This window comes from Triturus cristatus, chromosome 7, assembly GCF_964204655.1.
Source record: "Triturus cristatus chromosome 7, aTriCri1.1, whole genome shotgun sequence".
Lineage (NCBI taxonomy): Eukaryota > Metazoa > Chordata > Amphibia > Caudata > Salamandridae > Triturus > Triturus cristatus.
Genome location: NC_140590.1, coordinates 329,938,958 through 329,962,082, shown reverse-complemented (window position 1 = coordinate 329,962,082; position 23,125 = coordinate 329,938,958). Strand labels below are relative to the sequence as shown.

General features: G+C 44.0%; 1 protein-coding gene across 2 annotated transcripts in view; it reads left to right on the top strand.

The window, feature by feature from the left end:
* Window positions 1-23,125, top strand: part of LOC146809599 (uncharacterized) — a 253,425-nt gene that overhangs the window by 214,752 nt on the left and 15,548 nt on the right. For both annotated transcript variants that reach the window (XM_085616439.1, XM_085616438.1), the window contains exons 19-23: window positions 4,446-4,543; window positions 5,976-6,155; window positions 7,048-7,473; window positions 8,293-8,417; window positions 9,066-9,205. In XM_085616439.1, coding sequence (XP_085472565.1) covers window positions 4,446-4,543; window positions 5,976-6,155; window positions 7,048-7,473; window positions 8,293-8,417; window positions 9,066-9,205 — 969 coding nt within the window. The remainder of the gene's footprint in view (window positions 1-4,445; window positions 4,544-5,975; window positions 6,156-7,047; window positions 7,474-8,292; window positions 8,418-9,065; window positions 9,206-23,125) is intronic.

The following is a 23,125-nucleotide window of genomic DNA, read 5'->3' as shown; positions in this document are numbered from 1 at the left end:
GGCCTGGGTGCCTGACACCGGACTACGGGGTTCACGGTTCGATCGCCAGCGGCAGGTTAGTCCAGCACCATGTGACTCTGGGCAATAGCTCGCTTAATCTTCCTGAGGGCCCCCAGCGCCGGGACACCACTTTGGAGGTAGCTGTGCGCTTTACAAATACTGGTATTTCATTTAATTTCAAGCTAGAAGTGCTAAAGTACCTGCTCAACTTGCCCTTCAATGGGGAGAATCTCTTCAGATTGTAGTTTGACCAGATGCTTGAAAAAATAAAGAAAGACACGGACACAGCGAAGTGCATGGATGCTCTCCAGAACCCTTCTCCCCGCTGCTCTATACGCAAGTCCCAGTACTGTGAAATTGCCAAGATAATGTCCCTCAAAGCCTCCACCTCCTTCCAGGAGACTGAGCAAACCTCATCACGGGGCTCTGCCAGGGGGTGTTGCAGGGGTCACAAGGGTAACAACTCCCAGGAAGAGTTAAAGGTGGTCCGCCAAAGATTGACTGGCTCACACTTCACCCAAATCACACCTCATCTATCGTGGGAAGACTACAGGCATTTCTCTGTCACGGTGGGAGGAAGTCACCTCAGATCAATGGGTCCTCGCCATCATAGACCAGGGTTACTGCTTGGAGCACCAAACAGCTACCATGCAAACACACCCTCTGTACGGAACATCAGCGCCTCTTCCAAGAGGAATCAGAGACACTCATGCAGAAGGAGGCAATAGAGCCTGTGCCTCCACACCAGCGGGACAAGGGAGTGTACACCCTCTACTTTACTCATTCCCAAGAAGGATGGATCTCTCATGCCCATACTCAACCTCAGGACCCTCAGCAAGTACATCATATCACATCGCTTTCACATGGTAACGCTTCAAGATGCCATCCCTCTGCTACAGCAAGGCGACTTCATGACCACCTTTGACCTAAAGGATGCCTACTTTCCCCTCCCGATCCACCCTGCACATTACCGATACCTCTGGTTTGTGGTAAATGGCCAGCATTTTCAGTTCAAAATGCTGCCTTTTGGGGCACCACAGCCCCCAGGGTGTTCACAAAGTATCTTGCCATGGTAGCCATTCATCTCAGGAGGGCCAGCATCCAGTGTTCCCTTGTTTGGACGACTAGCTGATCAAGAGCTCAACCAAACAGCAGTGCTTAGCCGATACCCAGACTACCATACACCTACTTCATGGTCTGGGGTTCACCATCCATTCCACAAAATCCCACCTCCAGTCCCTTCAAATCCAGCCCTTCTTAGGGGCAGTGCTCAACTCAGTCAACGGGAAAGCCTATCCCAGCCCTACACTGGTCCAAGCGTTCAATCTTTGCTCCCCTTTTTGCAGCTAGATCGCCAAATAACAGCCTGAACTGTCATGAGTCTCCTCAGTATGATGGCCTCTTATATTGCCATAGATCCCCGTACCAGGTTACATATGCACCCATTACAAGAGTGCCTAGCAGCACAATGATCTCAAGTGGAGGGTCACTGGAAAATCTAATGCTGATCTGTGGCCGCACCCATCCTTCACGGCAGTGGTGGGACAGCAACAATCTGTGATAGGGCAGGCCGTTTGTCGACCCAGTTTTGCAGATGACCATAACAATGGACAGGGGGGGGGGGGGGTGGGGGGAGGGGTGCATTTTTTCAGGGTATGTTGCCACCCCATCAACTGGGTCTCCTCTTCACGTACCTCGAGCTGATACCCATTTAGTTGGCACTCAAAGCATTCATCTGTTACATTCAACCCGAACTGGTTCTCGTTAGCACGGACAACATCATTGCCATGTTCTACCTATAGAAGCAGGGTGGGACACACTCACCACAATTTTCAGCATTAGCACAAGTCATTTGGCAGTGGGCTCTCCATCATAGAGTCCATCTACTAGCGCACTACTTGGCAGGAGTAGACAATGACTTTGCAGACCAACTCAGCAAGATGCAGCAACAAGTCCACGAGTGGGAACTTCGCCCACAAGCCCTACTCTTGTACTTCCATCGTTGGGGTTTCCTTGCATAGACCTCTTTGCCACTGCCGAAAACGCAAAGTGCCTAGGCTTTGCCTCCAGGTAACTACATTCACGGTCCATGGGCAATGTATTATGGATGAAATAGTCAGGGATATTTGCCTACACTTTTTTACCTCTCCCACTTCTTCCATTCGTGGTTTGGAAGCTTTGGCAAACATCCCTCACTCTTATCCTGGTGGCTCCCACATGGGCCAGTAAGCCCTGTTTCAACACCCTCCTCTACCTGCGCTTAGTGCCCAACGAGAGGCTGCCCAACTGGCCAGATCCTCTCACACATAGCAGAGGAACAGTCAAACACCCAAACTCCAGGCAACTCCATCTTGTGATTTGGCTCCTGAGGTCCTAGAATCTTGCTACCTGAACCTCCCTCCGGAGTGCATGACCATCCTTAAGAAAGTGCACTGACCTACAGCCTGAACCTTCGATGCACAAAAATTGAAGATGTTTGTGCACTACCATCTTCCTACACACATTGACCCACTCAGGACAGCAGTCCGGGACACTGTCTGTTATCTGCTTCACTTGCAAAAGTCAGGCCTTGCTTACACTTCCATCAGACTTCATTTAGCTGTAGATGCTGCTTACCTTCAAAACAGAGAGCACACTTCACTGTTCAAGGTTTCAGTCATTAAGAACTTCATAGAAAGCCTTAAAAATAATAATTTATGTATTTATTATGAAATTGTACAATTATTAAAAATATTTACTATGCCTTCCCACTACCGGTGAATATTTTTTTAAATAACTGATAAAATTAAACATTCGGTTAAAAATGTTACAATGGTCAACCGCAAATCAGTTGCCACTAAAGACCATCATAGTCCGACTATGTAATGTGGATTAATTGTGGGATCATAGTACTACGTCCAACATGGTGCTATAGAGTAGTGTCTTTTGATTGCAAGAATACAATTGCCTCACAAGTAAAACTGAACATTCATTAAATGTCTTTCCATAAACAATCTCGGGACTTCTACTCTGAGGCTTAGCCAAAGCACATAGTTCAAATTATACTAATTGAGTGGGTCCCCAGAAGTCATGTGGTGTGGGTCTGCACCTGTGAGCTGGCAACCATGAATATAACCATTTCTAATAACAACTGCAGGAGTTGTAACATTCTGAGGAGTCCTTCCACCCAAGGTACTGCCTACCCACTTGTGAATATTGTTATCACAAGACCTTTGGGCCCTTCTTTCTTACCACTTCACATGTTCACTTTAAAGATCCTTTCCTGGAAGGTAGCCTTCCTAGTGGCCATCACCTCCCTCAAGTGTGTAAGTGAGCATTAGGCTCTAACATTGGAGGAACCTTTCTTCAAGGTTTCTCTTAGGATCCAACCAAAATTCATCCCTGTGGTGGTCTATAGATTCCACCTCAATCAAACCATCAAACTCTCATTGTTCTTCCCGCAACCAGATTCAGTGGCAGAGAGAGCTCTTCACACACTAGATGTCAAAAGAGCCCTTGTGTATTACTTTGACAGGACAACCCCTTTCATAAAACATAGCAGCTCTTTGTCTACTTCTCAAAACCACACAAGGGCAAGACCCTCTGCAAAGTGGGAGGCACACAGTAGTTGGTCAAATGTATACAGACTTGTAACACAAAAGCCAAGAGATCTTTGCCTGTCCCTCCCAGATCCCACTTGACCTACAAGAAAGCGACCATTATGGCTTTTTTGGTTAACATCCCAATAGCTGACATCTCCAAGGCAACTACCTGGTCCACTCCACACACTTTCACCAAGCACTATTGTGTGGAAGTTCTAGCACACCAACAAGCTAACGTTGGCCAAGGTATACTCCGTACAGTTTTCCAGTCCTCTGCAACATCCTCTGGCTACCCACTGTATAGGGGAGAACTGCTTTACAGGTTATGAACAGCATGTGTATCTACAGCTACACATGCCATGAAAGGAAAATGTTACTTATGTTGTAAGCATCTGCTCATGGCATGAAGTGCTTTAGATTCACATGCACCAGCCCTCCTCCTCGTAAGCCTTAGGTTGTTGCAGATGCCTTTGTATCTTCCTTTCTTAATTCCTTCTTCTATATCTCTATGGTCCATTTTAATCCTCTACAATCTAACAAAGGAGTCTGTGTCCATGTTCACTGTCGCTAATAGGTGGAGTCACTATACCTCATGACTCAAAGTCTCCTTTGAAGAAAAACAAGTTGCTCACCTTCGAGCCCATCAGTAGGTGGCAGGGGTATGCATAGTGTGTGAATCGGAAGCATTACATGACACGTGTATGCGTGTGTATATATTTATTTACATATGTGTGTGTGTGTGTGTGTATATATATATATATATGTGTATGTATATGTATATATAATATATATCCTTAATGAAACAGATTTAAAAGGGAGGGGAGATGTATTCAGTTTCATCATTTTCATATTTTCTTCTTTTAGCTGACCACAGTTCACCAACCCATGGGCCTGCTGCGCCATGCCTCTCTCAAGGTCCTGCTGCCAATTTCCAGCAGGGAGCTACAGATCCGGAACCTAAGGTACAGAGTGCGCATGGCTAAATTATGAATAGAAACGTCTGCCTTAATGATCATTGCAGTGAATTCCTAAGTCACTCCTGTGTTCTGTCTATTACTACTGTGTTAACAGTGACACAGTCTAATGGTTCACAATGTTCCTGCAGTTGCATGCAGCTGTTTGTGGCTCCTGAGTTCTTCATATTGTGTTGATACAGCAAGATCTTATTGCATCTTCTGAGAATGGTTGTGTGCCATAACAATTTAATTTCAATACCTCCTCGTATTCTTCAGCCCATGTACGTCTCGTATTGTTTAAGTATGATTGGCCGCAGTAACTGAAGCACCTCCATTGATGAAGTTTAACTCCTATGGCATTACAGTAAACACAAAACGAGTTACTTACCTGTAGCAACAGTTTTGCGGCGTGTAGCTTCACATATCTCTGCACCAAAAATGTTTATTTTTTAGCCATGTATTTCCACTAGAATACACCAGATGATGGACTAATGCACAACATGTGAATCTAGAAAAGGCTCTTGCTTTAAACATTGATATGTATTATATATTTCTGATATTACACTTTGGTCCTGTCAGCACCTTGCATTTGAAGAACACGTTTTAAATATGGAACATAATACTGCAATCATTTCAATTGTGTTAGTCATGTAAATCTTTAAATCTTATTGTGAGTCAAATGGAGTGGAAAGACCTCATGGAAATCTGCCGCCTGATTCCAAGTGGGTTGATTTTTTCCAATCCTGGATTTTCTGGGTATGGCAGAAACAGGCCGAATTTTGGCCGCCGATAATTCCAACTGAAATATTGCCTGACACTTTGGCCTTTTTTTCTGACTGATGGAAAAATACAGTCGTCGCCCACCACCTTGCTGGAAAACACTTTTCTCTTCCTTCCCGTCCCCTTCGCACCTCTCCACTCAACCCAGATGTCCCCGCATACATTCATCACTTGCCCAGACCAGGTGCTAAAAATATGTTTTAAAACCTATGGGTTGAGAATTCCAGAGGGTTTAACTTGTAATTGCACAGTACTGGGGAGGATGTACCCCATAGTAACTGGAAAATTGCATGTGATTTTACCTTCTTCCCATTACCGTGCAACTCGTAATCAGTAATGAGCTCCTGGCGGTTCCAGAAATCATGGTGCAAGTCGGTGAAACATGAGGATCTTTGCCCATTTTGGATTCATTTGAGTGTCCTATATTAATGAACCTTAGCAAACATGCGGTTTTCTTTCAAAGCAAAGTGTGTGGTAAGTGCCTACTGCTGATATCAGACCTGTAAGTGGTACATTTAAATCCCATGGCAGATGCATCAATCTTTCATTCCCCCACCATCAACCTTTATGCTGGCTAACATTAACATTTATTACAGTGCTACAAAATTGTGACGCTGTTATTCTTTTTTCTCCCTCCCTTCTTCTATCTACTCTCCAGGCTTCCCCAACAAGAAGTGCAGAAGGTGGCCCTAGTCGGAAACAACGCATGAGTGCTGAAGAACAAATGCAACGTATGCGTCGACACCAGGAGGCCCAGATTCAGGAGAGGGTAAAACCAGGACCTACACTACACCGGCAAGGCTCACAGAGGAACACCACCACCAACGGGGGATGCCAGGTGGGTGCAGATTCTCTCATGCCCTGACACCATCATCTCTGTTTTTATTAGAGTCCAAAATCTGTGTCAGCAGTTCAAGCCTATGCAATCTGGTTTTAATGAGTCTCAAACGAAACTCAAGCGGAATCCAGGCATTATTTAATCCTTGCACTGTACAGAGGATGTCTCTTTCAATCCGGGTTTTAAAGGCTAAGGGATCAAATAGTAGTTTGTCATGACCTTCTTCACCATGCCAGCCAGAGAAGGACCTAAAATTGCTCATCTCGCTTATCATTTATTTACTGCTGTATTTACTCGAAGGGCTGGATGTGAAGCTGCACCTGATGCACCAAAAATACACGTAGGCACAACATCAATTACAACACAATACATAACCAAGGGCCAATGTAGACTGGAGGCAGACTAGCCAAGAGAAGGTTTAAAGATGGGAAAATAGACAGGGTTCATGTTTGTAGTGAAACAGAGGGAGTGTGAGAGAAAAGCTTATATCAATAGGGAAACAGTTCCAATAACATGGGGCAAATTGATGAAATCATGAGGGTGTTCATTAAGATGGAGGAATATTATTTGAAAGGACGATTGAAGGGGGCAAGAATGGTAAAAGGGAAAACATGTGATATATGAGTTGAATAATAGAGGGTAGTGTAGAAAATAAAGCCAAGTAGCCAGCACAATATCTTCTGTAACCAGATGGCCACAGTACAGGTTTTTATTAAGGGTTGTTGTTTAATATCAGTCCTGCGTTCAAGTGTAAAGGCTTTCAGTGGTTGCATAATGGATATCTTTGCACTCTTAAAAAAAAAAAAAACTCTAACAAGGTCACTTTATTTAAAAAAAAAAAAAAGAAAAGAACAAAAATAAGAGTTGCTACTTTTTATCTTCTTTCGCTTAGGTGAACTCCCCAACATCTGACTCCCACCCAGAGAGCCCTTCTATTGAGTCACCAGATTGCCAGAAGCCATCACTGGTGAAAATTACCACAAGCTACTTCCCCATCACGCTGTCAACATCACAGCGGGAAAAAACTAAGGCTGCCTGGTTCTTGGATTCAAGGACACCACCAGGAAGCACTGTGATGCCAGGGGACAGAGCCCCAGCTGATGGATCGTCTGGGACCAAGGGATTTGAGATATCCACACCACCAGCCCTAGTGTCGGTGAATGTAACATCCAGGAACAGCCAGGAGTTGTCACTGGCGACCAGGGCATCACCCCCAGTGAGGTCAAGCAGCAAACTGGTGACCGCCAGGCGCAGAGCAGTGAGGACTGACAGCTCCAGCACTGATGGACTGGGTAGAACCACTGAAAGCAGATTTGATGTGAGTATGACTGGCTTGATCTCTCTATCTGTCTCTCCCTCCTTCTTCCTATCTGGAAGTCCCACCTACCTCTATGGAAGCCCACCCACTTTTGCACTCAATAAATCACTCCCGCCTATAACCCCTCGTTTCTTTCTATGCTACATTTGTACCCCTTTTTATTGCTTGCTTTTAGCACACCTTATTTTCTGTGCTCCTCTTTATATTCCTTGCTTCTTTCTTCCACCCTTCTTCTCTATCTTTTTCAATCCTATTACATCTATTTGGCCCTTCTTTCCTCCACACTCTCTGTCCTTCCTATTCCTGTTCCTCTTCCTCACTCGTCCACTTTTTTGTCTTTACCTTTTCTTCCCACTTGCTTTTCTGCTTTCCCTCTTCCACTCCTCTCTACTTTTTTTCCCTCTTCCACTCATCTTCCTTCTCCATTTCTTGTTTCTACTACATCTTTTAGCCTCCACCCATCTCCTTCAGTCTAAGCACACAACACAAACTAAGAATCTACAGGATCAGGGCAGCACATTGTTTGTCACCATCAGTCTAAGCAGACATTTTGGGAAACAGGAATGTTTTCATGACCTTGGAAAAAGCCAGTTGTTGTCCTCTTTTAAGTAGGTGTTCCGTTCTTGCCCTGATAGTGTTTCTAGGAAGAAGCGTGGGTGAAGAGTTTCTCTTTTTTACCTTTGTCATCTACTTCACATTTGTTCATAGCCTCTAACTCCTTCCCATACGTGTCTTTAGTGTGATGTTCTTGATCACATAATTCTCTATTTATCATCTGGGTTGGATTAATTACAAATTATCATTTTGTTTCTGCATTAGTTTCCCAGCCATTTGCAAGGATCTTCTTCCTCCGGTGAGGAGCCTGGTTCACCACGGTCCCCTGAGAACATGGAGTTTAGGAGAGGATCAGGTTCACAAGTGAAGACCAACGTGTCTTCAAGGAGGTGAGACAAAATGTTTATCTGCAGGTGTCATTCATTCTATGGAGTGCATTCATGTGGAACAAAAACTTGCCCCTGATTTCAATATGTCAGCAGTATTGACATGGAAATAAAGGTAAACATAGGAGAGGTAGCTATCCTTATATGGATGGATAGGAGCAAGGAGAGAAAACAGGTATAGCGGGAACTTCAGCTGTGTGAGAGGAATGAGGCAGAGAAACCAGTGCGAAAGGGAGACCAAAGAGGGAAGTAGGGAGAGCGGGACCTTTAGAGAGGGAATGACCAAAGTGCAAGTACAGAGATTTGGAACTACTGACTTGGAGTCGATGGTCGAAAAGGTTATAGATTGCTATGGCTGGACAATAGACTTCCCTTTGGATGAAAATAAGCACCATGGTTGGGGTGAGTAGTAGTTAAAGTCTAAAGAAGAGACTTGTCCAGGACCAAAATGAGATGAAAGAAAACTGTCGGGGAGCCGGCAAAAGGCAAGGGAACAGCAAGGAAATCAAAGTTTTGTTTAGGAAAGTGTGAAAAATAACAGCCATACCAAGAAAATGCCAGGAGATGTGTTTCGCTGTTCCTTAGTCTGTCGTCTCTGTCTGCCGCAACCCAAGACAACCCATATTCCTAACATGTTTTTAATGTTTTCAGTCCTGGGATGTCTCCTAGGGGGCTCAGCCAACATCCAGAAGAGGGGTACACCATGTCCCCAGAGGGCCAGCGGGAGCGGATTAGGAGCCTATCTTTTACGCTGGCGACAGAAGCCTCACAACGCAGCAAACTTATGACAGGTACTGAGGCCAGGTCTTCTCATAGCACATGCTTAAGCAACATCTGATCCACTTCCAGCTGTGAGTGGAGGTGGAATTCACTGCCTGGAGTATGAGGAACCCCACGGGTCTGCTGCGTGCTCCAACACCACCTTAATTTCTTATTTTACCTCCCTGGCCATTAATGGCTCTTTCTTCTGTAAATTGATCATAGTCACATATTCTTACAGTTATGACATAATGCCTTTGTTATAAATGTGCTGCAAAGTAACACCCTGTGGCCAAAATGTGAATTATATGCTATTATTTATTCATTTGTAGAGCGCATGGTTACACCACCGGTGTGTCCCCGCGCTGATAAACATACTCTGGGGGGAGATAGCTGTCATCCACCTATGATGCTATGCTGTGTAGAGCTCACTGACCTGTAAGTCTATCCGGTTTGCCTGAACAGCCATGTTTTAAGCTGTCTACGAAAACTGCTTTCGCATGGTTCTGTTCTTAGATTTAGTGGTAGGGCATTTCACATTTTGGCTGCACTGTACCTAAATGAGCGAGCTCCCATTATATCTCTGAATATTCACGGTACAGTAACCTGTGCCATACCCATAGACCTTAGGTTCCGTCCTGGGATGTACTGGGTTATTAGCTGTTGCAAGTATCTAGGGCTTTTCTTTACTAGAATACGGTGGCAGTGGCACATTGCCTTAAAAGCGATTCTCCTTTCTACTGCTTTCTATTGCTAAGCTTGCAAACCTGTTAACAACTCATGAGTGAAATCCAAGTGTGGTCCTGAAATAGTGTAAATACTTACAGGGAAAAGCCTGAACAGCTACTGCTGTTATACAATAGTTGGCATCGCACAGTGATATCATTTTGAGTGACCTAATAAATCATCAACTGATAGCAAATCTTCAGAAAGTAGTTGACGTTTGCACTGTTTTTGGACTGTGAACTGGGACTGAATACCAACACTTCATCATCATGTTTGCAGAGCATTTAGTGAGCCAGTTTAGCAATTTGTTAGTTGCAGAAATACATTTAAAATGAAGGAGAAGAAAGGGTACAAGCTCAAAAGTTTAAACAAGCTCAAAAGTGTAATGACTCACTGTACTTTGGCAGCAGATTGCACACTATCCAGGTAGGGTGGAAAGGCAGCGCTGAAAGCCAGTGAAGGAGTAATGTCTTTAGCTAAGGCAAAACAAGCAGCAGTAGGAGCTCTCTTGGCACACATCACTGCCGACCTCACCCCAGGTTTGTATCCCCCCAGAAGTTCAGTAACTTTTCTGTAATAATCTCTGCAAAGGGAGAGTCTGCATTAGGAATATTAGAGCACTATCAAACTAACTATAATTAACACCACTTAAGGAAACAATTCTCAATTCTGTGATTACCAGAGCAGTTGTTTATGAATATTACAATGTTCCACATGCCTCTCATACCCAGAGACAAGTAACAATTGTACAGCATTGCAGTGCCCCTAGGGAGGACCGAGGACCTCTATGACATTTTTTTGCCCTTTGAAGTAATTACCTACTTCTCTTCAGTTTTTACATTGGGTGGTTTATAAGAGGCCTTCCTAGTGCACTTGTTTAACTCAATGACATGAAGATCTCTGAACACATCAACTCTATTTCATGGCATGTCAAAGTTTAGGATGAAATCTTTGTTACAGATTTTTATTAATAATGTGTGTTTATTTTTATTTGCTCTTTCATAGTTTCATTTTGTATTTAAACATGAGTATTTTTCTCAACAAGGTTGAGTCTTTTTTTAATTCAATGAAGGTCTGATACTTTCAAATGTTAAACTGTTGGCACAATTTATTTTCATGTAATTATGGAGTCACTTCTTTTTTAGCTCGAGAAAGTGTTCCATTGAAATTAGTGGTTAATGGCAGGCATGGCGGCATTATGTGCTATACGTATTTGCATACTCCGGAAGCAACAAAACAAATCACTATCTCCATTCCGATCATTAAACTTCCAAAAGCTTTCATTTTACAAATCACAGGAAAAGAAAAACAAAATGTGTTTCTAATAAAGTGAGGCAAGCCAGAGAATTACCTTACTCAGAAAAGGAAGATTAGGCCGAGGTGTTCCTCAAAATGTTACTAGACCTGTATAAAAGTGCTATGTTTTATTCTCCAGATCTACAGAAGGCAAAATGCCTTCATCCGCAAAATCAAAAGCTGGTTCTGTTGGACTTAATTTCTGGTTGATGCTTGTTGGGTCATTACCACCTCACTCTCGTGCTATGACTACCTCCTGAGAGAAAGTTAAACTTTGAACAACTTGGTGCTCTAGGTCAGTGTTGGAAATACCCCACTCCCACACCGGTAAGGGTTGGTGGTAACGGAGTATTTCCAGGGACATACAGTGGTAGCTTGGCTCGAGTGGTCAGGAATCAGGCACCGTGCTAAGCATACGACATACCCATACAATAACCATGCGTGCATCCGTTCCAAAAACGACTCTACACCGTAAAAATTATGAAAATATCTTTCTTTATCTTCTTTTTCTCTTAGTTGCTGATTAGCTAAATAATAACACAATCACAATATACAAGCTTTTTAAATAGTGCAGGTCAAATAAATACTGGCTTAATGATTCAATAAATAGGGGTGATCATAAATAAGGAAGGTATAAATATAAGTGCAATACATACAGGCAATTAAATATTCTGAGGCAATAAATACTGTAAACCAATAAATGTTGTGCATCAATAAATACTGTGGACCAATAAATACAGTGAAGCAGTAAATAGGTTAAATACAATAAATACAGTGCCTCCAATAAATAATTAAAAGCTGACAGTGACACTCATAGAATCAGATCACATTTGAATTCCTATGGGCTGATTTGGCCCAGGCACAGCTTGTGGGGATGTGGAAGGCTTGAGGGTGTCTACTCCCTGGCTTGGACAAGGCTGAGGCCTAAACTGAGGTAGATCAAGGGGGGAATACCAGAGACCTGGCTCTCTCACTCTACACAACCCCTCTAAATTAGTCTCAGCTCACCCCTGGCACAGTCCAGCTGGTTCCAGCGCCTCTCTAACCCCTAGAGTAGTCTCTTAGGATTCCACAGGGCCTTTGGCGCCCTCTACTCCACTTACTGCCCTTTTTCTGAAGCTCCGACGCCGCTGGAGTCGTGTCGACGCCGTGAGGCGGTTCCGGTTCGATGTCGGCGGCCTCGGCACAATGTCAGTTCTTGACGACGCCGGTAGGCGGTTCCGGTTCGATGTCGGCGGCCTCGGCTCGACCTCGACCTCCGATTCGATGGCGTCGGGCAGTCTTGACTCGATGTCGACTTCGGGCGGCTCCGGTCCGATGGCGACCTCTGTTTCGATGACGTCGGCCGGCCTTGACTCGATGTCGACTTCCGGCGGCTCCGGAGTGCGATCCTCACTCCCGACCTCCGGTGCTCCTCTCCTCAGGTTCCGTCGACTCCGGAGTGCGACCTCCACTCCCGACCTCCGGCACGATTCTCTCAGGTTCCGGCGACTCCGGAGTGCGATCTCCACTCCCGACCTCCGGCACACTTCACCTCGGTCTCCGGCGACTCCGGAGGGCGGACTTCACTCCCCCGTTGACGCCGCTCACTCGACCTTGGGTGACTTCCTCCTCGACCTCTGGGACTCCTCACGACCTCCGTCGGTGCCCTCTCTCGATCTCTGGCGGCTCCGGGTACAACGTCTGCTTTTCCAGTCAGCGCCGCTTCTCCACCTCGGGCTCCAGGTCTCCAGGCTACTCGACGTCCGGCTCCAGGGAAACCAGTAAACAGGTCAGGTACTTGCTTTCTTGACTTCTAAGGCCTGTTCCTGCTGTCCAGGTCCTTAAGATGGTTTTTCTTGCTTCTTCCCACACAGGGCTCCAGGCTGGGCTCAGTCAGTAGGGACTAGTATCACGGGTGGGTTTATGGACCCCACTCCAGGCACAAGTTTCCACCCCTGCTGCCTCACTCCTTCCTCCTTCAGGTTTCTGCTGCTCTCCCTTCACCAGTCAGGTGCCAACTGCCAGCTCCAACTGCCAACTCTCTGTCTTAGCTTCCCAACATTCTAAACCGCCTCCAACCGTCACAGGGTTCTGGAATGTTCTGGAAGGTGCTGGTAGGTTCCAGTGGATGCTGGTGATGTCACAGGTGGCCACCATTTTGTGCTCCAGGCCCTCAGACAGAAGTTTCAGGGGTAGATAAAATGGCTCCCTGAATCTGCATCAATACTACAAAAACGAAAACAAATGAGGGAAAAAGGGCCAAGTCCTACAGTCAGCTCATTCCATTCCTTTCAATTTCCAAGAAATGATTGAAGCCAAACCTTTAGAGAACCTTTAGACATCAGTGCGTTCATCTATCTAATTTTGATGAAAATGCAAATCCTTCCAAGATCAGACGTCTTCAGTAATAAATAGTATGGTGAGGGGAATTTCCTTATGCTATCCCAGTGTAAGGAATTTCTTCTGAGATATAACTCAATGTTAAAGCCCTCATTTCTGATTTTTTCCTTTGTTAGATGAAGCTTCCTTTCATAGTCAATTCTTTCATCACAGCAAGGTGCAATCTGGCAAATCCTCCTTCTCTTATTTTTCTTTCCTTAGACACATGATCTAAACAACTGGATCACCAGATGGTTTACAAACTATGTATTTGTCATAATTAATGAGAAGGCATCTGTCTGACCTTACTGCCAGATAGTGTAGCATCTAGTTCAACCTCAGGATGAACATCGAAGGGCTTACACCTTTGCAAGGCAGCTTACAACTAGCCCGGTATTTTAAACAAAAGCTGCATTAATGGACCGTGCAGCTATAGACATTACCTTCGGCCTTACATTCTAAAGACATTTATGGGTGCAGTTTTTTCTCTTTAAACATAAGGTGCATACCAAAATCATACATGTGCCCTTTGAAAGTTTTGCTCATTTAAAGAAGGTCAATAAATGTAATTGTTGAAATGATTTAGACTGAGATGTATGCTCAGTCTGCCTTGGAAGTACGGAAACTCTAAGAAGCCTACCAGATGTGACCTCAGCATCTTGTCAGAACCCAGCAGTTTCTGTGCACAATTCCTCAGTACAGGGATGATTCCCATTGCAGGCCTTACACTGTGCATATGGAAACTCAGGGTGAGTTTCACTCCTGGTGGAACTTGCCTCTGAGCGTCCCTCTTTCTTTGTTCTTTCCAATATGCTTCAACAACTACATATTTGGAATTTCAAGATGTGATTCATATGAATAAACTGACTGTCTGACCCTCACACAGTGTAGTTCACTGAAAGGGAAATACTTGACCACTCAAATGATCTTCTTTCCTAAACTCTCAAAAATCGCTAGAATTGCCATTAAAGGAAATCTTCAATTCTTGTTGGCATGTTAAAATATACCCTGAAAGTTAGAACTGCAGTAGGACAATTAGTAGAAAATACTTTTTAAGGATTACCCTCTTGGACCAACTTTCATTCTGCTTGTTTGTCACTGCTTGAGCTAGAAGAGTTAGTTAACTTCTGGCAGTGTTCATTGATGATCTTTTAGTCTTTATACTTTCAATTGACACTACTCCTCTAAAATAAAGTTGAGATTTGATGTTGAGTTGGTGAAACCATTATCATAGATTTGGTCTTTCTGATTGCCATCCCCTGTTGCTCATTCAAATATTGAAAACTCACAAAGAAGTACATCTTGTGTCTTGATAAAAAAGGGTATGTAGAAAGATGAAAATGTGACGGAACTGCTAGGGGAACGGATCTTTCCCGGATAAGATCCCTCACTCACTCGAGGGTGACATGCTTCCCTCCGCACACCTGAACTGCAAAGTCCATAGTGTGGGCTACAACTCCCCAGGCGGGGAGGAGCTGAGGTGTTTTATGATGAGTGATATTTTTTGGGGGTAAGTGGGGGACAGAGTGCAAAAAAGGAAAAATTGTTGTGGTGGTTAAAGCTACCTCCAGGGTGCAAAATAAACTTTATTCCATGGCCTACTGGGAATTGGGTTAAAAGAGAGGCCCAGGGTTAGGAAACAATATATATACCCCCTTCAATGGTTAAAGGTTGACTTGTTTCTGCCCAGTGTGGTCCCCAACCGGGGTTCCAGGGCATTCATCAGGATCAAACGTTATTTATATAGTCACTCTCTGTATAATGTGATAAACAAAAATATAATGGCCATCTATAGTCTGGATCCACCGCCTTTCTAATTTAATGGAAAGTGTTGTCCACCCTCATGCCATAGGATACGTCTACAAACGCCCAACTATGTTTGTCGGTGCTGTCTAAAACTGACGTCCCGGCGAGGGCCTCATTCAAATATTAACACGTTATCCTAATCATGTTAATCTGAAGAGGCTCTCGTCAGAGGATAGAACATAGATAACAATGGTTACATGCAACTCGATTGATCATTGTAAGGGTCTTTGTAATGTTCCTTTGCCGCCTTGAGGTTGTGGATGATTGGCTACCCATAAAACAGCACAATTAGTAAGGAACTTGGAATGGACTATTTCAATATAGTTCCCTTAACAGTGTTCTAGGCATTCAGATGTATGGAAAACATATACTCTGTGACATCACGGTTACAGGTTGGTACTGTTATATATATATATATATATATATATATATATATATATATATATATTAGCATTGCTTTGTCGCTGTCATAAATGGCAGAAGATCTTGTTGAGACCTAACACAACCATTCAGCTCTCTCCAACCACTTCCATACAACGAAGGCGTGGGTTGCAAGAAGCAAGCAAGTTATTATAAAGTGAGTTCTGCAGTGTGAACCTCATCTAGATCCACATGATGTGCCTTATTCCGACAGCTAATGGTTGGGAAGCATTCAACCTAAGGTTTTCATTTTGGGCTTTGGTTATGGGATAAATCATCCAGTACTCTATTACTTGAAGCGTTAACCCACCATGCCTCATTACTTTGATGCCATTACCAGATTCACTTTTTCAATATTGAGTCTGGAGTGAAAAAGGGAAGCTCTGCCCTGATGGTCATTTTGAAACTAAAGAACAAAAGCAGTATTGATTATTAGGACTAGTAAGGCACATTTTCAGCAATGAATGCAGAAAGTGCCGAGTCAGTTCTTTGAGGATGATAAGAGATCACTGACAAAACCCAGGGAGACAGATTTTTCTTCCTGCCTCAACCAGAGGGTCAGAGAATGCATGTTTACAGTCTGAATGTAATCTCGGGGCCCCCTCTCAACCTTGAAAAATAATATTTTGGAAAAGAGTCTATTTAGATTTTGTCCTAAATGCCACCACAAACTATCCCAAAAAGACACAATCATGCAGGGCTCTTCAAAAAGGTAAGTTACACGTGTGAGTAATTTAAATGTGTAAATTCACTCTTTCATTTTTTAGTGTCTTTACTATTTTGCCTATTCAGAAAATCTGAGTGTAATGTTACTCAAAAGTGTAGAATTTCACATCTCTACCCCCTGAAAAAGATGGTAGAGTCTAACTTACGAATGTAAGTTACTATTAAAAAAAAGTAGAAAGTCCAGCACCACATGTGGCTAATCCCTGTTATAGCAAAACGCTCCGTAGAAAATATTGGAGGCAGAGACTTAAATGTAAACCCCACAGGAAATAATGTTAATTTAAATTACATTATTTAAAATAGTTACAAATATAATTACATATATTTTAATGTTAAATACTATAGTCAATATTTTATAGTTCATTATAAAATATTGTAATAACCTTATTGCAGTTGAAAATTAATTTAATGATGAAAAAATTGTAGTGCACATAACTATAATACTATTAAATATGTGCATGCCTTTTAATAATGCATTATATAAAATGTTTTTTGCTTTAGCTGAAAATGTATTTTTTAATTTTAACTTGAGAACTTGTGGTACAGTATAGGGAAAGTAAAAACATTATATTTAAATACCTATATTTTGAATTAAAAATTAAAATATTTAAAATATATTAATTTACATTCGTTATTTTTCTCAAGTTTAAATTAAAAAGTTAAATCCCCACTAAAATAAAAAAAAGTTATTATTAAAATTAAGTCATTTAATTACATACATGTAATAAAATCTATTGTTACATTATTTTTAAAAAGCAAAAAAGATTAATAAAATATTTTATAACTAAATTAAAAATATTTACTATTTGTATATATTTTTCAACATTAAAGTATATGTATTTATATGTTTTAACTATTTAAATTAATTGTATTTCATTTACCATTATTTCCTATTGGGTTTTAGTTTAAGACCCTAACTCCAACGATTTATATGGGAGGTTTTGTTGTGCTGGGCATAGTTCAGCTCTGAGCTAAAGTAATGTACTACTATCTTCGACCCCTTCTAGGCTGTGGTAACTTTAGAAGTACAGTTTGTGAATAGGAATGGGTTTATTCTTTTGTGGGAGGGTACATGTCCCTTTTTAAACCTCTCTGACCCTTGCTTAACCCCCCCTTAAACATCCATATTCCCTCCACTTTAGTAGTAAGTATTTCCCATGTTCTAGCCACTCCCCTCTCTCCTTCCCACATTTACTGCTAAAGCATATACTTATGTGTGCAGAGACTCTGCAGTCAGGGTGGAGATCTCCTCACAGAAAAGGTTTGGAGAGACAGAGGTGCATGCATGTAAGTTTGTGAATAGTATTTTGTAGTACTACAAAAGGCAGTTTGTGAATAGGCCCCAGAGTTTGCAACCTCCCCTAGTGCCATAAGTCCAAAGGGTGTGTTGAGTGTGACAAAGTTAAACTCAGAATCCTATATGTTCACGAGAAACAGTGCTGGGCATTTTACGCAATGTAAAGCAAAATTGTACTTTTTCTGAATTGGTTTTTTAGATGATGAGCGGCCAGATAGAGTTGAGGCAACAGAAAATTCTCAAGATCTGATGTTGAACCACAGTTTTGAATGTAGCCAAAAGTGTCCCCTATGTAGTGCAGTCTGGGGGTGGGTATGGCCAACTGTGTCAAGTACTCATTAGTGCCATAACCACGTGCCATCTTGCTTGCAGGCTGGCTGCTCATGTGCAGCCATGCCTTTTAATTGTGACAAGTACAGTACCTGCTCTCCCAGGGTGTGTGCACCAGTGACAGGTGCGGGGTGGCACACAGCATTCCTCCCAAACATGAAGAGGAATACAAAATAACCAATGATCCCTTCCCCTTCTTCTGAAGTGTGTATCCCTTGTGGGGTCAGCATAGGTGGTCTCTCAGCCTCACTGCCCATTATACCAGGCACATCTAGGCTGGTACAACCATGGCTCTGAAATTAGGGTCGAGCACACCTCTTGTCCCTTTTGGTGGGCTGCTCTGTTCTGGGTGTCTCTTCTGCCATCACAAGAGCTCAAGGGGTTGGTTCTTGAAATTCAGATCACAAACTTTTGCTTCTTCACTTTCCTCACCTCTTGCTCCATGGTCTTGTCCTTTATGTGATAGGGGTAGTGAATTCTTTTTTTATTTTTAAAAGAAAAAGGCCACATTTCGGGTCACTCTTGTGGATCCCCTGTGGGTCGTGATTAAGGTCCCCTGGTAATGACCATTCGTCACGGTCGACTTTCAAGGGGGTTTCTGAAGTTGCTTCCGGATGTGCGATCCTGCACAAGGACCCAGTCCGCTACTTTGGTTTGACTGTTCATGGTTCTTCATTGTTGGTTGGCGTTGTCATTATTTTTCATTCTACTTATCTGGGCATGTTGGTGGATCAGGTTTGGGGGAGTCAATCAAGTGCTGGTTGGTATTGGATCTTGCAAATATAAGGTGTGCTGGGGTACATTTATTGCAGTGAGGTGTAACCCTGTACTCTCATATAAGTGGTGGATGGTGGTCTCCATGTTTATTGTTCCACCTACTTCTGATGGCATTATTTAGGATGCGCATGAATCACTCTACTTATCAGCTAACCTGAGGCCACGTAGATGTTATCCTCTGTTGGTGTACTCGGAGTTCTTCCAGAAGCCCTTCACATCACTACCTTGGAAGAGTAGTCCTTTGTCTGTCTTGAGTGAAGTTGGAATTCCATATTCTGCAAATATCTTTTCAAGCTTAAACGTTTGTGGATGAGTTTAGCTAATTTTGTGCTCTCCACAGAGCCAGGAGATCTTGTTAGGCTTAAAGGTTCATATTTCTACTTTGAGTTAGGAGTGTTTTCCAGGAGTTATGTCTGGTGGCTTGGATATTCATCTCAATCAATCAGTCAATCAGGGATTTGTAGGTGCACTACTCATCTGTAAGTGTCTCAAGGCACTGGTGGGAGGAGGTTCGGGCAGCTCCGAGGTCATCCGAAGAGCCAGGTCTGAAGATTTGCAGTGTAGGGCTTCGTCTGATGCTGAGGGGGAGTTTGTTCCAGGTTCTGGCAATGTGGATGTTGGGGATTTCGTCCAGAGCTCGGTCAGCGGAGCGGGCGTTTCTCTTGACGGTATAGGAGATTTTATTTTTAGGTTTTGGGGTCCGGTGTTGTGGTGGGCATTGTAGGCGTGTGTGAGCAGCTTGAAGGTCACTCTTTTTTCGACGGGGAGCCAGTGGAGGTCTCAGAGGTCCTGGGTGATGTGGTCATGTCGTAGGATGCGGAGGACGAGCCTGGCTGCAGCGTTCTGGACAGTCTGGAGTTTGTGGAGGAGAGATTTGTTGAATCCAGCACAGAGGGCATTTCCGTAGTCCAGTCTGCTGGTGATGAGTGGGTGGGTGACTGTCTTCCTGGATTCGGGGGGGGATCCATTTGAAGGTCTTGCAGAGTATGCCGAGGGTGTTGAAGCATGTGGAGGATATGGCATTGATCTGTTAGTTCATGGTGAGAGAGGAGTTGAGTATGATGCAGAGGTTGCGGGTGTGATATGTGGAGGTGGGAGGGTTTCCGAGGGCGAGGGGACCACCAAGTGTCATCCCACGCGCTGGTGGTGAATCCAAGGATGAGGAGTTCAGTTTCTCCGAGTTGAGCTTCAGGCAGCGGCTGCTCATCCAGGCTGCGACGTCCTTCATTCCTTCCTGGAAACTGTGCCTGGTGATATCTGGTTCCTTGGTAAGGGAGAGGATTAGCTGGGTGTCATCGGCGAAGGATATTATGCTTGGTAAAAAATGTTGACGATGGTTGAGAGGGGGGCCATGTAGACGTAGACATTGAAGAGCATGGGGCTGAGGGAGGATCCTTGTGGTACTCAGCATCTGATCTCTGTGGGTTCAGAAGAAAAGAGTGGGAGTCTTATTCATTGTGTTCTGCCGGAGAGGAAGGAGCGGATCCAGTCGAAGGCAGTTCCCTGTATGCACGTCGTGGAGTCTGGTGGCTAGTGTGCGGTGGGAGACGGTGTCGAAAGCTGCTGAGAGTTCTAGTAGGATGAGGGCTGCAGTGTAGCTTTGATCGAGGAGAGTGCGGATGTTGTCCGTAGCGGGAACGAGGGCGGTCTTGGTGATGTGGTTGCTGCGAAATCCGGATTGAGATGGGTCGAGGATGTTGTTGGATTCTATGAAGTGTTAGCTGGGTGTTGACGATTTTCTAAGTAACTTTGTCGGCAAAGGGGAGGAGGGAGATGGGCCTGTAGTTCTTGAGGTCGGTCAGGTCGGCGGAGGGCTTCTTGAGGAGGGGTTTGACTTCAGCGTGTTTCCGGTCATCGGGGAACGTGCCTGTTTCAAGGGCGCAGTTGATTGTCCATCGTAGTTCTGGTGCGATGGCGGGGGCAGCTCTGTGGAAGATGTGCGGCGGGAAGGGGTCAGTGGGTGCTCCGGAGTGGATGCTCCTCATAGTCTTTTGGGTGTCTTCTGTGGTGACAGGAAACATCTGGGTGCATTTGTCTTCTTCGGTGGCTTATATGGTCTCAGTGATGGCCCTTGGCTGTGCTTTTTCTATGACCAGGTTGATGTGGTCATCCCCTTCTCTTGCTGTTTCTCATTTTGTTTTCTAGGGATTCAGGATTGAAAATCAGCGGGGTTGTTGCAGCTAGGTTGATAGGCTACTGTGTGTTTCTATCATTGTATCTGTACAATCAAATTTTTAATGTGGGGTGGCACTAGCTGTGCTGTCCCTGCAAAAAGATTATTATGGAGTTAATGATCAGTCATGACTTTCAGCTCTTGGCCACAGATATAGAGGCGGAACTGCTCATGCTCCCAGCAGATTTCAAGTGCTTCCCTCTCAATTTGTGACTATTATGTATCGACTGAGGACATGGCTCAGCTGGCAAATACTACTGGAGGCCCACAATGATTTTTATGGAGTTGTAGGAGCACGGATCCCAGCCTCACTGGCCTCGCATCCACTACTAATTTTGTATACAAAGTAGGATTGAAGCAGCACTTTGCCACTCTCCTTATCATGTTGTACCCATGTTAGTCAATGTTTTAGGTGCTCTCCAGTCTGTTTCCAGTGACCATTTTATTTGGTTAGTTTGTGTAGGGGTTCTTTAAGCATTGCAAGATTGGGGATGAATGGGCCACAATATGTGGCCATTGCCAGGAAACTCCTGACCTCTGTTGTCAGCTTCTTGGATATCCTTTGCTGTATTTGGTTCTACTTTCACTTCCTGGTTTGAGGATATTTACTAAAAGAACTCCACCATGTTTGTCAGGAGCACACATTTCTGCCTGTGAAGGGTCAGCCCCCAGTCAGATATCCTCTGGAGGGCTTATTTGACTCTTCTGTGATGTTCTTGTATAATTCCTGAGTGTATCAGGATGTCATTATCCACATTAAGAACTCCTATGAGGCCCAAGAGGGCTTTTGTTATCATGTTTTGTAATACCTTGGCTGCTGAGGATTTTCTGGTTTTCAAGCATTTGAACCGGCATGACTCGACATGCATTAAAAAACAAGCATTTGCGTAGCCAATAGGTCTCGCTTTTGGGACCTTATAAGTATTTAGTTATGCAGCACAATATCCTTGGTGCAACAACATTAACTGTTGCATGGTTAAACACTTATAAGGTCCCAAAGGCGAGACCTATTGGCTATGCCAATGCTTGTTGTATTTGGTTGTTAAACTGGCATTAACGGAGTGCAGTCCTTGTCCAGATAGTATTATCATGTGTAAAACTTACAAAATAAGTAATACTATAAAAAAGTGCCACCTTATACCACATAATTGTCCTTTCCTTGTGGCACAATGTAGTCACCAACACCGCAATATTTCAGTGGCCGTGCTCATATCCTGTTATTGCGACAGTGTGAACAGAGCCTTGTGCATTCATGCAGGTGCACAATCGTGGATAGATGGGCACCATGCAATTTAAACCACAGTGAATTTGAGAATACAAAGAGGACACAGCCCTTGGAGGAGCAGTCTTCAGCCATCCACGGTGTGCACCCTGAAATCCAGAGGACTTTCAGAGGCGCTAGTGCAAGGCATGTGCATTAAATTCGGGACATTTAATAGGCATGGGGGGGTGCACGTAAGTGTGGCAGGAATGGGCATCATAAAACCAGCCACAGTGTGTGCCCAGGCACCATGAGCAAAAGCAAAAGACTCCAGGAAAAAGCAATGGTGCCCGTCTGCAGGCTCCACTTGTGATACCCTTCAGGTTAAATGCCTCAAGCCACTATTAGCCCTCAAACAGAGCACAAACAAAAAGAACTGACAAGAAAAACAAGAAGATAGTTCCCAGAAAACCTTGATTACTGCATTCTGAACATATTAACTCACTGCGTAATTAACGCACAACAAAAAGCGACAGTGAGCAGGCCAGACTATAAACCCCCCTGGAGGGGGGCTACCTGTGGAGAGGATGAATGCAGCGTCCTTCCCTTTGTTTGCTTTGTTTGTTTCTGTTGGCCTGTTGAACGTCATTGTTGTGTCTGTTTGCTGAGGCTGTTCTCAAAGGCTCGCTAGAAATCCCTTCATGTGGGGGGAGGGAGTGAAAGCGCAAACACGGCAGCCGCCACTCACTCACTGCTGTGCACGGCTCGCTAGAAATCCCTTCATGTGGGGGGAGGGAGTGAAAGCGCAAACACGGCAGCCGCCACTCACTCACTGCTGT